This window comes from Chelonia mydas, chromosome 7, assembly GCF_015237465.2.
Source record: "Chelonia mydas isolate rCheMyd1 chromosome 7, rCheMyd1.pri.v2, whole genome shotgun sequence".
Lineage (NCBI taxonomy): Eukaryota > Metazoa > Chordata > Testudines > Cheloniidae > Chelonia > Chelonia mydas.
This window is the reverse complement of record NC_057853.1, coordinates 49,489,212-49,505,865: the sequence shown is the minus strand read 5'-3', so window position 1 is coordinate 49,505,865 and position 16,654 is coordinate 49,489,212. Positions and strand designations below refer to the sequence as shown.

Here is a 16,654-nt window from a genome sequence, read left to right as displayed (position 1 = left end):
CCCGCTCTGCCCCCCACCCAATGCTCCTGCTGGGGAGTGGGGTCGGGACAGGGAACTTCCCCTGCTCCCTGGCAGGAGCACTAGGTGGGCAAAGTGGGTTGAGGTGCAGGGCCCCCCAATTGGCCAGGGCCCCTGGGCATGGCCTGTATGCACACTGTAGGCTAATGTAGGCTAATCCGTCCCTGTCTGTATGCACGCTGACAGCTGTGCTCTTTGTTCCTCATGCCTTTCTGATGCCCAACAGAAAACGTTCTCATTTCAGCCACCTCTACCCCCAGAAAACATGACAATGGTGCTCTGCCACATTCAGCCTCAGAGAACGAAATAAGCTTTAGAATGCAGGATAGTGAAAAGTTACCATGTGATAACTAGCTGTGTTCACGGCCTGAAGCAGATGATGTGAACCATTGGTACAACACTGCAGCCACTCAGGCGTCAGCTGTCTCCTTTTGAAGGGATGAGCTCTGCACTCAGGAGCACGGGAGACAACTACTGCTTGGGTGGAGCTAGCTAACAAGAACAATTATCCCAAGCCTCAAATGGACTGCAGTGAACATCCTGTAGGTGGAGAGGCAAAGGCCCAGATCCTCCTCACTGGACAGGGGCTGTAACTAAAGTGCTGCCAGAGGCACTGGAAACAGAGAAGCTACCAGCCAGGCCATGTGTGTCTGGCCTCCTCCCTGTGCAGAACAGTGTCCTGGTGCAGAGTGGGTGCCAAAAAGAGTCTTTCCTGCAGGTGCCTTCCTTCCCTGCTTCTGCCCCTTTGTAAAAAGTCAACCAGCCTTCAGAATGGGCTGCTACGGGGACACTTCCTCCTCCCTGCTTGCTCTTTGCCAGACGTACACATGTACACACACACACACCCTCCTCAGTTCCCTGTAGGCCCTGTTACACAAAAGACCCTGGGCCCAATTCAAAGAAAGCAACGGGATAAGGGGCAGTTTGCTCCAGGCAGCCCTCAGTTAAACACACTATCAGGCTCTGGATACCCCCGCAAGCACCTCCAGCCCAGCCACCTGCAAGCAAGACCCTTTGATCAGTGCTGCCCTTACCTGCTCTCAGTCTCCTTTGGTCTGTAGAGTGGAGCAGCGCTGAATCTCCCTGGGCCTGCACCTAGCCCCTCCTGGCCCTCCAAATGCATGGGGTTGATACAGAACATGGAAGGGGACAGCTTTCCGCAGTGGGTGACTGGTATCAGCCTATGCTCTCTTTCTTAGAATGAGTTCAGGTGGCCACAGGTATATATTCACCATTCCAAACTGATGTGTCCCTGTCTCAGGTGTGTGCGGTGAGAGCACAGAGATGGCTCTCAAGGAAGTGGAGACAAGATCCAGTAGGCAGCTGAAGATTCTCCTCAGGGGAGGTGGGCTACACCATGCCCAGCATACTGGGGCACCTTGCAAGGTGGCGCCTGCTTGGCAATCTGGCTTCTGTATGTCCCTCTGTCATGCTGCCTGGGTGCCCTCTGGATAGTTAGCATATGCCTAGCTCTGCCACAGTCGGTCATCTCTTGATGACCACTAGATGGCAGAACACAGTTTGTGCCTATGCTCCCGGCATGACTCTCTTTGGGGGCTCCAGCGTGCACTGGAGAGATGATCAGGGAGAGGATCTCCTCACTCACTCTCAGAGCTTCATTATGAAGCAGTGTTTAATACAGAGTGAGGGAAAATGAGAACAAGCCTCCTGAGGGTCTGTCTACAAGACAAGAGCCCTTCTGCCAGCTCTGCCTAGGGACTGCTGAGTCCGAAAAGGAAGGCAGCAGATGCCCCAGTGCAGTGGTACAGGCAGTGTGAGGGGAGCAGCTGAGTTTTTAGGGCCTCGCTCTGGTGTGCAGGGCACAGCTAGGTGGCGCTGCTAGGGGTTTCCTGGCTTGTTGGCAATCCTGTAGTGGAGGGTCTCCTCTCCTGCAAGTGCAGTAACTGGTTTAGGAGCCTCCCCTGCTGCCGAGGAGCTAGGTGGGCCAGTCCTCTCTGGCCTCAACTACCAGCAGCTCAGTTAACAAGCCCTTGGGGTTATTTCCTCTGCTGCTGAGCTGGGGACTGCCTGTGATGTTTCATTCCGTATTCTTTATGAAAATATGCTTATGATATGGATCTGACATAACTAAGATATACTATATGCAAGATGGCTCATGTGAGATATCATTAGAAAAGTTATGATTTACTAATGTGATTATCCAATTGGCATGCCTGTATCACTTCTGTATCTGAAGTTAGGAATATTAACTATGTACCTGCATTTCAAATGTGTTACTTTGGGTGTCACCCCATGATGTTCCCCTGGTGTTATCTGGACCAGTGATCTGCTAGGTCACTCCAGTCCTCAACTCTGGGAGCCAGCCTTACCTTGCTTTGCTGTGAAAACCCCCGCTCTTGGGCTGTTCATGTGCATGTAAGCTGCTCCCAGCCGCTGCTTGGATTGTGTAACCTGAATGACACTAGCCAATATCTCCGGTCCTGGACAACACCAGAGGAACGTCACAGTAGCGCAGCGAGCAGGTATACGTGCGGCTTATTACTCCAAGTGGAGTTCACACTTTAAGCACTGATATTTGTGATTTTAAGTGAGTCATAAGTGCAGTGGCTAAGAACAGTCAGGAGGAGGTCACAGTTTTGTTATGTTCTGTTTGTTTCGGGTGAGGAAAATAAGCACAAGAAAGCAGAAAAATGACTACCAGTGAGGCAGCTACAAAACTAGAGCTGGCCAGACTGGAAGCAGCAAAGAAGGCAAAGGACCGCGAGTTTCAAATGTGGCAGGCAGAAATGAGGCTCAAAGAAGCAGCTGTGACCAGGGAAACTATGGAGGCAGAGGCAGCCAGAGAGGAGGCTGCACACAGAAGGGTTATGGAAGAAAAAAAGAGAGAGGAGAAAGAGAAAGAGAGAGAAAACAACAGCTGGACTTGCTAGAGAAGCGGAACCAGAGGCCCCCTACCCCAGTGACTCACATCACTCCAAAAATCCACAAATGGGAACATTTATGTCCTGCATACAGCAAGGAGGACAATATTGCTGAATATCTGACTACCTTTGGAAGGCTGGGTGTAATACATGAAATCCCTGATGATAAGAGAGTTCCTACCCTGATTGCGAAATTAACTGGTAAAGCTCGAAATGTATTCGATGGAATGCCTATTGGAGATGCTTTAGACTATTGTAAATTTAAAGATACCGTTTTGCAAAGTTTTCAGATTACCCCCGTGACATTGTGAATGTAATATAATATCTCATTGAAAGGTGACACAGGGCCAGAAAGAGTTAATTAACTCACAGACTGACCTGACCCATGGCCGAACTCTAATGACTTGTTAGGAAGATATGTAAATGAATAGAGCTTTGAAATGCAAGCCTGCATTGTTAGAGATAGAAGGGTAGATGTTTGTTCAGGTCTTGTGATGTAAGCAATCAAGTCTTGTCTATTGCTATAGCTTGATTCAAAGATCAAAAAAGGAGTATTAACATTTATGATGACACTTGAGTGAAATAGTATTATTGTCTATATGTCTCTTTGAAGGTTGTGATAAACTGTATATGAACCGTTTAATGGATAAATTACATTATGCTAATTGACAGGGTGGTTGGGAGACAGAAGATTAAACTTATTCTCTCAGGCAGAGAGGCTGCTGGAAAATGTATAAAAACCCTGGGACGCCATCCTGTTTGATCTCAGATCTGCTTTGGGTTTCAAGAAGGGGAAACCCCAAGCCATAAGAATTGAGATCCTCAGTCACTGACTAGAGTCACCCTGAATATGGATATTGGACTATAACCTATGGACTATTTCTAAAAGGACTTTTGGCAACTACAAACTCACCATCTCTGCTATGTTTCAGAGTAACAGCTGTGTTAGTCTGTATCCGCAAAAAGAACAGGAGTACTTGTGGCACCTTAGAGACTAACAAATTTATTAGCGCATAAGCTTTCGTAGGCTACAGCCCACTTCATCGGATGCATAGAATGGAACATATCGTAAGAAGATATATATATACATACTGTGATAGACCTAGGCCAGTTGGGTACAGCAGAGTAGCTCTATTGGGATCCAGGAAGTGGGTGGGCGAAGCCTAAGGGGGGGATCCACAGGACCTGGGAAACCAAATAATTACGGGGGACAACTAATGAACAACAGGGACGGGAGTGCGGTCAAATGGTCAAACGAAGGGAACCGGACGGGGATACCGAGCAGAGAACCCCGGACAGCGCCCACCGCTCCTCAAAGGCGTTAAGGGAGTCAGTGGACGCCGCCCAGAGGAACTCTGCCCAGAGGCATGAACGGACAGAGGATTGGAAATAGGCCCCGCAGTCGCAGGAGACTCCATCGGCCAACCTCCTACCCTGGTTTTATAGATGGCCACTTTAGCCAGGGCCAGGAGGAGGTTGACCAGGAGGTCCCGCGACTTAGTGGGGCCATGGACAGGGGGTGCGTAGATAAGGAGGTGAGGAGAAAAGTGCAACCAAAACTTTAACACAATATTCGTGAGGAGCCGGAATAGGGGCTGCAACCTGGCGCACTCCAGGTAGACGTGCGCCAGCTCAGCAGAGGAGCCTTATTGGGATCCAGGAAGTGGGCGGGCGAAGCTCGCCCACTGCTAAAGGATCCCCCCCCCCAGCCTAAGGGGGGGATCCACAGGACCTGGGAAACCAAATAATTACGGGGGACAACTAATGAACAACAGAGACGGGAGTGCGGTCAAAGGGTCAAACGAAGGGACACCGAGCAGAGAACCCCGGACAGCTCCTCAAAGGCGTCAAGGGAGTCAGTGGACGCGGCCCAGAGGAACTCCGCCCGGAGGCGTGAACGGACAGAGGATCTGAAATAGGCCCCGCAGTCGCAGGAGACTCCATCGGCCAACCTCCTCACCCTGGTTTTATAGATGGCCACTTTAGCCAGGGCCAGGAGGAGGTTGACCAGGAGGTCCTGCGACTTAGTGGGGCCACGGACGGAGTGCGTAGATAAGGAGGTGAGGAGAAAAGTGCAACCAAAACCTTAACAAAATATTCGTGAGGAGCCGGAATAGGGGCTGCAACCTGGCGCACTTCAGGTAGACGTGCGCCAGCTCAGCAGAGGAGCCGAAGGCGGGTCTACTGGCCACTGGATGAACAGGGTTCTGTTCCCTGACTGACCAGAGCAGGGGCTGCTCCAGGCTAATGAGAACACCTGACTCCAATTAACCTGCAAAGAGTCAGGTGAGGCCATTAAGCTAATGTGACCACCTGACTCTAATTAATGCCCCTCTGATAATATAAAAGGGCTTACTCCAGTCAGGCAGAGAGGAGCCAGAGGAGCGGAAGTGCAGCTGAAGGGCTGGTTAATGAAGACACCCTCAAGTCATTGGTAAGGGTGAAGAAGGGAGAAGCAGGAGAGCTGTGGGGAAGTGGCCCAGGGAAATGTAGCAACTCTAGCAGTGAAAGGTTGGCTGCCAACAGCTGCTGCCGTTAGGGTCCCTGGGCTAGAACCCGGAGTAGAGGGTGGGCCTGGGTTCCCCCCAACCCACCACTAAAGAAACACCTCCTGGGAGGGGAAAACAGGCCCCTGTCAGGTCAGGAGGCTAAACTGTTTTGGCATGAGGCTGTAGGAGCAACAGAGACTGTGGGAATTCTCTCACCAACCTCAATTGCTGTCTTATGATGAAAAGGGTGCAGTAGACTGTATCCCTGGCCCTAGAGAGAGAAGGGTTACGTGGAGGGTTGCAGTAAGCCTCTGAAGTTAGCATAAACCGCCTGGAAGCACAGGACCCACGGGGACAAGGTCGGAGCTCTGCCACAACTGGTGTCAAAAGTGGGATATGTGATTGTTCACACTGTGGTGGAACAAAGAGGTTTAAAAAAAAAGGGCACTAGGGTTTTTGGTGTTGGGTTTTTGTTTGTACCACAATGGAGGAGGTGGTGAGAGCGCTGGCGCAAGCCACAGCGGCCCAGCAGGAGGAAACCTGGGCTCAGGCGATGGTGCAATGAGAGTGCATGAGGCTACAGCAGGAAACTAACCAATTATTAACGAGCCAGGCGACCCAAGATCTAGCCCTCCTGCGTGAGGTAATGGACCAGCTGAAGATCCTCACCACCCAGGCCCGGGGGTCCGATGGGACCCGAACCCTGAGGGCCACCGGTTGTCTACCAAAGATGACAGCAGAGGATGATGTAGAGGCATATCTCCTCTCATTTGAAAGGTCTGCTCAGCATGAGGCATGGCCCCAGGAACAGTGGGCCAGCATTCTCACCCCTTTTTTGTGCGGAGAGGCCCAGAAGGCCTACTTTGATCTGCCCACCGAGGACGCTGCTGACTATTCCTGGCTGAGAGCAGAGATCCTAGCACAATCAGGGGTGACGGCAGCGGTATGGGCCCAGAGGTTCCAGGAGTGGAAATACAGGGAGAATAAACTTCTGAGGTCCCAACTATTTGACTTCATACACCTCGCTCAGAAGTGGCTATGGCCTAAGGCATGCAGCCCAGAGGAGATTTTGGAGACTTTGATAATGGACTGTTACATCTGGGAACTGCCGCCAGATCTCCGCAAATGGGTATGCCAGAATGATCCATCCACCTACGATGAAATGATCACATTGGTGGAAAGATGGATGACAGCCAGAGAATTGACCCAACTCCCCAAGGAAGGCCCCTCACGAAGCAAACACTCGACCCTGACCCTTGAGGGTTGGGTGGCCAAATCCACAGGGAGTCCTAGGTGGAAGAAGAGGGGGACCGAAAACCAGCAGGGAACCCAGAAGGAAGGAAAAGGCCTGAGTGGGGGGGACCCTGGGACTAAACCCCCTAACCCACGTGATAGCGGAGTGACTAGAAGTTATTATAAATGTTATGGGTGCGGGGAGTTGGGGCACATAGTGGCCCAGTGCCTCAAAGTCATAGAGCCCATGCAGTGTAACCTGCGGGACAGGGCAGACCCATGCAGCCTACTCCATATTGTAGGGATTGCAGTCACCCCACATAAATATACAAGGCAGGTAAAGTTGAATGGGGTAGAAACCATGGCATTTGTAGACTCAGGGAGTGCTATCACCCTAATTTTGGGTAAATTAGTGAAACGTAGCCAGTTAACGCAGGCTAAGCATACAGGGGTAACCTGTGTCCATGGGACTGTTAGTTACTACCCCATCATACCAGTGAAAATTGAAATTCAGGGAAATGTCACCAGGGTGAAAGCAGGGGTAGTCCCAAACTTCCCATACCCCGTGCTCATAGGTAGAGATTTCCCTGGGTTTGGAAACTTCCTCCCAGCGGAGGAATTGGAGGGAGAGGAGCTCCCGAAACTTCAGGAGGCTTCCACGGCAGAATTTCACCTCCCATTTTTTGCGGAAATGTTCCAGGAGCTATTCCCTGTCCCAGGGAAAGGCAGGAAGACCAAGAGAGAAAGAAGAGAAAGAAGGGCAACCAAGGCCTTGGGTACCCGAATCCTGATACAAGGACACTCCCCGACTCCCTATGGCCAGAGGCCCCCCCCCCGGACCCACTATCCCCAGCGCCCCTCCCAGAACCACCCACAAATGCACAGCGCCTTGCACAACAGCACCCCTGCCTACAGCCACACCACAACTGCCCAGCACTCTCCACAGAACTCCCACTCCCTAATGCCCCAACACACACAGATCCTCCTCGCCCCTTCACAACCCAGCACCCCCCCCCGACACCCCCCAGACCCTCTCCCCCAGGCCCTGCCTCCCGGCTGCACTCACCAGCCCTGCTGGGAGGTGACTGTCTGCCTGGCTGAGCCGGCAGCGCAGCCAGGGCTGGTCCCAGGGCTGGGAATCACTCCAGCCACTTGGGAGTGCCATGATCAACTAGGCCAGGACCTGCCCCGGCCGGGGTCCCTCAAGATGCACTTGCCTGGAGGGGCCCAGCCAAGCCCTGCACACTGTTCCCCCACATGGCTGAGACTGGCCAGGTTTCTGCACCAGTCCCAGGTGGCCCAGCTCCAGGGAGACAGGTGGGGCCCCACAGGTGGTGGGAAGCAGAGACTGCCCAGAGCCGGAGGTGCACTGGGGTCCGGCCAGGTGGCTGAGAGGAGCAGGGGGTGGGGCCAGGGGACAGAGAGGAGCCCTCGGCCAGCCACAGGCAGGCCAAGAGGAGCAAGTGGTGGGCAGGAGGAGCCAGCAGGGTCCCGTGGCACAGTGCAAGCAGAGCAGGCCGGGGCCCCTTCTGAGCATGGGCCCAGCTCCATGGAGCCATTAGTCCTTTGTAAACCCGGCACTTCTCCCAGGCACTTCACCTATGGCTCAGGTTTTAAGAGGGAACTGTGTGACTGTCCTAACCTGAGTGGAGTAGCCATACAGCTGACCTCTGGGGAACAGAGAGAGGAGTGACCGAGAGTACCCCAATCCAGGTCCCACTGTTGCAAAATGTTTTTCCTGTTGTAATTGTGAAAACTAACTCTGTTCCTGTAAGGCAGGGGGTGGGGGTGTCTTCCAAGCATTCGGGTGAGACAGCTTCAGCCCTGCTCTTTCCCTTCCCTCTCCATTGCCTCCAAGCCCTCTCCATGGGGCAGTGAGGGGGGGGGAATGGAGCCCCCCTGGGCTCCCTGCTATTTCACTGCCACAGGCCCCTCCCTGGCTTGTGCAGCTCCAGCAGGAAGCAGCAGGCAACTGCCTCCATGTATCTGCAGGAGATGGATGCGTGGGGGAGTACACTGGTTGAGTAGCTGCTAATGAGGCAGCTTCAGTCCCTGCTTCAGACAGGTGTAATAACATTCCTCAGGGCAGGTGTGAAGGCCCAGCAGAAGCTCCCCTCGGGTTCCCAAAGAACTACTCCCCAAAGGGGAACCTCTAGACAGTGTGGGCATACATGCTGAACAGAGGGCATGGCTTCAGCACCCAGGACCTGGGCCCACCTGCTAGATACAACCACCCCAAGGCTAATCCTGGGGGAAATGCTGCCTCTTTTCTAACACACCCATACCTGCTAATAGGGTGAGACCGTACAGAGTATGAGGGTACAGTCAGACAGTCTCACTCAAGACTCATCTGAGCAGTGAAAAAGCAGCCTGCTCTCAGAGCTGAAGGTCTGCTCTCCCTGTCTGCTGCAGCTCTCCACCAAACTGACACTACAGCGAGAGACCTGTAGGTGCTGGATGAAATATTACTGGGAATGCACAGCAGCACGTGCAGCTCCAACTCACAAGTCACACAAGCATCTCTCTTACCTGACTGCCTTGGAGTAAAGGGTGCTGGTATATGGAGAACCTGTCCTTCCCAGACTCCTCTGAGGTTGGGCTGGTGGGCTTGGGGTCAGAGAAGGATCTCTGCATGGTTTTGATGGGGCGAGGCAGGGTCTGCTGGCGCTGGATAGAGTCAGCTGTGAAGTGCTTCTGTGGTGTCACGTGAGCCTTGTTAAGTCTTTCACTGGTAGTGAAGGAGGATTCCAACAGCCGATGGGGGGAAAGAGGAGAGACAGGGGAGTAGAGTACCTGGGGGGATTTGGGAGGTTGGCAGGTCACTAGCTGAGAAAGGGACTCTGCGGGCAAATGGGACTGGTACCCAATTTCCAGAGGATCGGGCTTCTTCTTCTCAAACTTGCCAAGGGCCTGCTGCCGGATGGCACGTGGGTCCAGGGGGCCTGTGCTTACCAGCTGGAGGTTGGAGGAGTAGGGTGTTATGGTTGTAGGCACAGTGAGCTGGGGGACCACGATACCTGGCTGCGGCTGTGCTTCCAGCTCAGTCTGGCAGGCCAGGCTCTCCCCTCGCTGGGTCTTCTCTGGCGCAGAGATATACTTCACGATCTTCACCTTGGGGTCAGGGGTGGTAATGTGGATGGAGGGCGAAACGCGGGGCAGCTGGTCGGGCTCAGTCTGTACAGAGCAGTCACTGCTGGTCTGGATGCCTATGCTGGCCATGCCTTTGGAGGAGGAGTCTTGCTTGCTCTCAGTGCTGGAGTCTGAGTGCCGGGAGAAACGGGATCGCCGCCGGCGCACCGGCTGCTCCCACTCAGCATTGTCCTCCTCGTCAGTCTGCACGCTGCAGTCGGTGCTGCGCCGGGAGCGCCGGCGCCGAGACAGGAAGTAACGCTCCTCACCGTCCTCCTCATCAGTCTGCACGCTGCTGTCCGTGATCTTCTTCACCACGTAGGGCTCGTGGGGGGTCTCTTTGTCATAGGTGTCCCGCAGGCGTGGCATGGAGTTCCTCTTCTTTATCCCCTGGCTAGCTTCCCACTGCTCCTCAGGCTGCAGGGATATTTCAGAGGTAGAGTTGGTGAGTGGGCGCTGGAGCCCGGAGTAGCGGGATGGTGCTGGCCCTTCCTGCCCTGGGGCTGCAGGAGCCATGAAGGGCTGGTTCAGGGGGGGCCAATACTGACCATTTTGGGCCAGGGTCCTTTGCATTTCCATGGCTATCTCAGACACGGCCTGGGGAGGGATCCTTCCTGCGGGGTCACACACAGGGGGGAAGGTGCTTTTCTGCCTCTTCTGCTCCTCTAGCTGCTGTTGCAGCTGTTGCTGCAGGTGCTGAATCTGCTCCAGTTGCAGGCGCTGCTGGGCCAGCTGCTCCCTCTGCAGGGCAAACTGGGCCTGGCGCTCTTCTTGCTGCTGCTGCAGGACCTGGTGCTTTATGGACTGCAGCTCCTGGATCTCCCTGTGCACCAGCATCTGCTCCTTCTCTCTGTGTCGCTGAAGCTCCACACGCTCCCTCTCCAGCTCCTCGTGCAGCCTCAGCTGCCTCAGTTTCTCCAGCTCCACCCTCTCCCTCTCAATCTGGAGGATGTGCTCCTGCTGCTTTCTCTGGCGTTCCTCTTCCTTCTCCTTCTCCTCTCGCTCTGTGCTGCCTTTGCTGGGGACGCTGGCTTGGGATACCTCGGCCTGCTGGGTTTGGACTGGGGGTGGTGGCTGCTGAGGCTGACTGGTCTCTTTTGAGGCACTCTGCATGCCAGCAGCTGCCATGGGCACCTCCTCTCGAGCACCAGCTCCTGTCTGCTCAGGTCTTTGCAGGTTCATTGCAGTAGGAGCTGGTGCTTTGGCAGCAGACACTGGGCTAACATTGCTTGCAGCTGTGCTGGCTGCAGTAGTGCTAAGAGGCTTCCCCAAGTACATGGGCATTTCCAACACTGAGGTTGTAGAAACAGACGGGAACCTGCTAGGAGCTGAATAGCGATACAGGCCTTGGGCAGCAAAGGGGACCCTTGATGTAACTAGAGGCACTCTGGTCAGGCTGGCCAGAGGGACCGCTGCGATATTGCCTGGGGTGTAGGGTCGATATAAGCCTCGGAGCATTGGCCGCAGCACAGAAGCTGGCTGGGTGGTGATGGGAAGGGTGGATGCTATGGGAGTATTTATTGTGGAATAAATCATGCCGTCTGCTGCCCGCACTGTGGCTGTGGAAGGGAAGATCTGCCTGGCAGCTCCCAGCCGGGCACCGGAGAGACTGTACTGGCGTGTCTCTGGGAAGTTGGGATTGTACATATTGTTTGGTTTGATGGCAGAAATGCCCTGTGGCGCTGAAATGCCACTGCCCCCTGCTGGCCCATACTGCAGGAGGTCAGTGCTGTTCGAGTGCCTAGCCCCATACTGGTCCATGGAATTGAGTGCTGCGCACATGCGGCTGATTTCCCGAGCTGTGGTGGCACTGTACTGGGCCAGACTGGATTCCTGGAAATTTGCCAGGTCTCCTCTGGGTGAGTACTTGTAATCGGAGTAGATATTGGAGGCTGAGCTGTACCGCCTCATTGGGAGCGGGTGGCTTAACAAGTCTGTGGGCTGCCGGAGGTCAGAGAACGAGCCGTACTGCATTCCCTGACCCAGGTAGCCCCCCTCAGTGAAGCTGATGCTGTAGGAATGTTTCATTGTGGTCAAATCCACAGCAGAGTCTCCTGAAGGGGAGTGGAAGGGCTGCTCCGCCTTCGGGGGGTAATAGTTCAGACCAATTTCCGACAGATTTGTATCTGACATGGATGAATACAGCCTCCCAAACAAGCCTTGTGGGTAGAACCGCTGCTCCTCGTACAGGCTGGGAGCAGGGCCTGTTTGCTCTCTGTAGGGATATGTCTCTGGCAGGTCTGGCTCTTTGTTTCCATAGTACTGAATGCTCGGTTTGCCAGTTTGAGCAGCGTCCCCAATGTTCTTCTCCGGGATCTTGGGGGAGGGGTTGAAGGCACCTGTGCAGCTGCTGCCGAAGGGGAATTTGTACACTACATCACAGCATGCCACCTGGCTTTCAGGCTTTATCCCAGTGAGATCCAATGCACTGGCAGGTGGTGGTTCTTTGATCAGCTTTGTTACTGGGACTGCTGCTATCTCATTCATCTGCACCATCATGGTTTGGGACTTTTTGCCTCCCAGGTTGATTGGAGGACTCTGGGTTTTCAGTCCCACTGGCACCCCTCTATATAGGTCTGTGCTTTGGTCCTGAAGAATTGGCCTCGGACTGGTGCTGATACTAACAGCGCTCTGGGCGCTGCTAGTCTGAGTGATTAGCACATCTTTCTTCACCAAGGACATCATCTGGTTAGGCAAATTATATCTTGCAAATTTGGTTTGCTGAGGACTGGCCGTTTCTGGCTTTGTGCTTGGTGCAGAAATGCCAATGCTGCTCATGCTCCCTCGGAAGGTGCCAGTCTGCACTGCTTGCTCTACCTGCTTAACATGAGTCAGACAGACTGGACTTCCTGCCCCTTGCCCAAAGTCCATCCTGTTCTGGAAAGGATCTCCATAGACCAAAGGCTGCTTGGGTTGTGACACGAGCATGGAAGAGTCGACAGTTATGCTGACTGTAGTAGTTGTGCCTATAATAGCATGGGGTTGTTCCTGAGCATTGAGGTTAATGATTAAGGGTTGGACGGTTGTGGATTGCCTACTTGGGGTCTGTTCCAGAGTGAGGCAGTATTTTCTGCTCTCTGTAGCTAGGGAAGTGAGATCCATGCCTTGGTCTGTTATGATGATTGGGGCTGACTTTATAGCAGTCCGTAGGTCCACAGCATTAGTGGTCTGTGGCTTGGGTCCAGGTTCTACTCTGGACGTGCCAGGGATTGATGATATTCTACACAAGGAGATGTTTTCTGCAGGCAGGGGCCCCCAGCTGTACACACCAGCAGTGCTGTCAGCAACAGAAGTGGCATGCCCTTTCTGAAGCATGGCACTGGCAGCAGAGGCTCTTTCTATCATTGACTGTGTCTTGGCATAAGTGGACTGCAGCTGCTCCTGATGAAGCTGTGTTGTGCTGACTGCTGTCTGACTGTAGCTATGCATTGTTTGCTGGTGGCTCAGTCGAGTGGGAGAGGAGGCTGGGGAGGTTGAGGAGCACATGCTTGTTAGCTTGGTTTGGCTAGATGCATCTGATGCTAATGTGATGACCATAAATGGAGCTTCTTTTGATGACTGCTGCCTAGCAAGGCGAGGAGAGCTCGCACGATGGGGTGTCTGGGTCCCTTGAGCAATCATTGGAGAGGACATTGATGCACCAGTGGTAGTGGGAATATCATAGGAGAAAACTGTGCTTTGAGTTTGAGTGGAAAACTCTGCAGTTGCCTTACTGGATGGCTGCCCTGCTTTTGGAGCAGAATGAGTGGAACTTTGAGTAGGAGATGTCGGGGAAAGCAGGGGGCTGGAGCTTTGGAAGTAGGAATACATTTTAGATGACACAGGGACATTGGTCTTGCTCTCACTCTTACTTTGGAGGTTCTCTCTTGCTGATGCTCCACAGAGCTCAGCAGCAATCTGGCTCCTGGAGTCGTCCTCTGTCTGAGAGCTATAATTCGCGGTGCCTTTCGTCTGACTGTAGCTTCTGCTAGGGATAGATACAGGTGTTACATCTGAGCCACTCAGAGATGGAGAACTGTAGATTCGTGGAGCACTTGCTGGGCTAGAAACAACAGTTGTGACTGTGCTGAAGCCTCTGCTGTAAGTATAGGGAGCTGTCATGACCTTGGGAGCTGAGCTGGGTGCTGCCGGTGAGCTGTGAAGCTTTGGGTGATCATGCCCCTCTTTTGCAAAATGCTGAGTGACTCTAACATCAGGAATTACCCTGCCTGTGCTGCCTTCAGAGGAGGAAAATGAGACAGGAGCCGATAACTGGGTGGGGCTTGTTCCTGGTGTGAGTGGACCGCTGTTTTGCTTCATCAGATCAGCATAAGCACTCTCAGCATTCAGAAACTGCTTTTCCTGATATGTTTCTTCTCTCCCTTTCTTCTTTTTCTCCTCTTCTAGGGCCAAATCAAACGAGGAGGACTGGTGCATCCTGGAAATGCTCTGTGATGTCTGCAGGATTTCCTCATACACTGCTCCTGGCTCTGAAAGTTCATGCTGAAAGTCAGATGGACAGGAGTCCATACGCCCATTATCGTAGCTGTACTCCTCTATGTACTGGTATTCAAAACTGCTCTGGCCTTCTGCACTGTGGTACCCTACCTGTTGGTAGGCATTGCTGTAGGCGCTTTGCTGAGACTGTTGGACTTGTTGCTTTTGGAACAGTTCAGCCTTCCTCATCATCTCTTCATAGGCTTCTTCAGCACTTTTCAGGGGCTTACTGGAAGGGTAATGGGAGCTGCTGTTTGTTTTTTCTGTTGGGGAGTAGAGAGACATGAATGTTGGCAGGTTGTACTCACTGCCAGATTTGTACAGCTTGGAGGCTATGACATCAAAGCCCTCTGCCTCTGAATCGATGGAGGGCGAGTACTCTGAGCAGGAGGACCTGTGCAGCTCCTCCATCTCTGCTGCCTGGCGCAACTCCTCTGTGGGCGAAGCATCTTCAATGGGAGACAGGTTACTAGGTGGGGTTTTGGATCTCTCTCTCCTCCTCTGTGCCCTCAGCTCTTCTTTGTCCCGTTTAGTTTTGCGTGCGGTGCTTCGGATGCGCTGCTGCTCCACCTCTCGCATCTTCTCCTGTTCCCGCAAGAGCTCCTCTTCCTCACGCAGTTCGTCCTCCTCTGACGAATCCTCTATGGTTGGTAGCAAGGGACCATGGGAGCGATGCCGAGCTTTGCGCTGCTGCTTCACCTCTTCTAGTCGCTGCCGACGGCTAGGACTGCTGTCGCTGTCCTCCTCCAGAGATGAGAGGGAAGTAGGGGAAGTGCCTGACGTGTAGCTGGGTGTAGTTGCTGGCAAGGTGGAGGAATATTCCCCCCTTGAACGTTCCTCTGGGGAGCCCGTCAGACTCTCCATCTCCAGCTCCGGCTCTCTGTCCAGGCTAATGTCTGCATCCTGGCTAAGCTCCATGTCCCTGCTGTAGCTGCTCGTGCTATTTAACTCAATGGTCTTGAAGCGCCGCAGTCCTCCCTGGGATGTGGTTACATCCTCCCCCTCAATAACTTCCAGCTCTTTCCTCTCCTCCTCATACATACTGGTAGAGACGTGAGGCAGACGCCTCTTGGATGAGGTTGGCTCTTTGCTTTTCTCCAGGTCAGGCTTGTGCCCACTTTTTGTTACACTGTGTTTCACGTGACTGTACTCTTCTTCCTCCTCCTCCTGATTGTCCTCTTCTGCACTCATCTCCAGGATCTGCCTCCTCATGAACTCCTCATCAGTCATCTCTGTCTCCCTGCCTTTCGGCCTGCTGGGCAGCGGGGAGACCCCTCCTTCGCTGCTGTCCTCCACATAGTCATGGCGCAGCTTGCTGCCTAAGTCGTCAGATGACTCCACACTCTCTCTTTGATCCCTCTGGTTTTCCCATTCCAGAGAGTCTTCATCTTCTTCCATGATGTCTTCCAGCTCCTCATCAGAATCAAAGGCTTCGGGGGTGATAGAAAGGGACCGAGGCCTCTGCCTCTGTCGCTGCTCTTCCCGTAACTCATGATACATTCTCCCTCTGTTGCTCTGCTCTTGGGAAATGCCCTTTGACTCCAGCAAGGGGCGCACACTACTCTCCAGTTTGGTAAGTTCAGAAGGACTGGTAGGGCTCTGGTCTTCCAGGCCAGTGCCATTCAGCTGCTCCTCTTCCTGCTGCACCAGGCCAGTGATCTCACTCTGGGAACTGGAGATGCCATCTGATGAGTAGCCAGTGTCACTCAGGCTTTGGGGGCTGCGGGACAGGTCATGGGGATAAGGCTTGCTTGTCTCCTGCAAGGAAGAGAAAAGAGATATTATACATTAGACCATGGACCCAAGGGGGGAAATGATGTCACCTCCTGGTGGCCTGGCAGTGAAATGGGCAGGAATGTGGAGTCATACTGGTGTCAGAATTCACAGCAGGGAAGCTGGAAACAACCCCTGGAGCAGGTGGCAGTGTCCTCAAAGCCCCATGGCAGGATGCAGGACAGTCCTGCGTTCTAGTCCCTCTCCCCTCACATAAGGCCAAGCTCCTGAACATGGGGACAGTCCTTTCAAATGAACTGAGCAAGACAATGGACTCCTGCCAGGTGCCAGACCTCAAGGCATGCAGAACTAAATGCAAGCCACAGCCTTCTCTCTTGCGGACTTAGTATGGCTTATGTATGTTGTGACTGCACACATATTCATCATAGTGATATGATTATGGCATAATTATGATGAATTTTGCACAAGTTGGGTCATGTGAGTTGGAAGAGGTTGCGAAAGTTATGAATTGCTGAATGATTACCCTATTTGTGTGCATGTATCATTTTTGTATCTGAAGTTATGATTGACTATGTATCTGTATTTTAAATGTGCTTACGGTGGATGACTGTGAAGAGCTATAAGTGACAGGTTTCAGAGTAGCAGCTGTGTTAGTCTGTATCCATAAAAAGAAAAGGCATACTTATGGCACCT

At 53.2% G+C, this 16,654-nt stretch overlaps 1 protein-coding gene across 6 annotated transcripts in view; it reads right to left on the bottom strand.

Annotated features, from left to right (window-relative positions):
• The window catches only part of BSN (bassoon presynaptic cytomatrix protein), a 479,044-nt gene that overhangs the window by 76,575 nt on the left and 385,815 nt on the right, over positions 1-16,654 (bottom strand). For 5 of the 6 annotated variants that reach the window (XR_006292515.1, XR_006292517.1, XM_043552315.1 and 2 more), the window contains one exon: positions 9,152-15,985. Coding sequence is in view for 3 of the 6 variants with exons in the window: in XM_043552315.1 (XP_043408250.1) it covers positions 9,152-15,985 (6,834 nt within the window). In the remaining 3 variants the exon portion in view is untranslated. The remainder of the gene's footprint in view (positions 1-9,151; positions 15,986-16,654) is intronic. The other variant, XR_006292516.1, reaches the window with a different exon arrangement.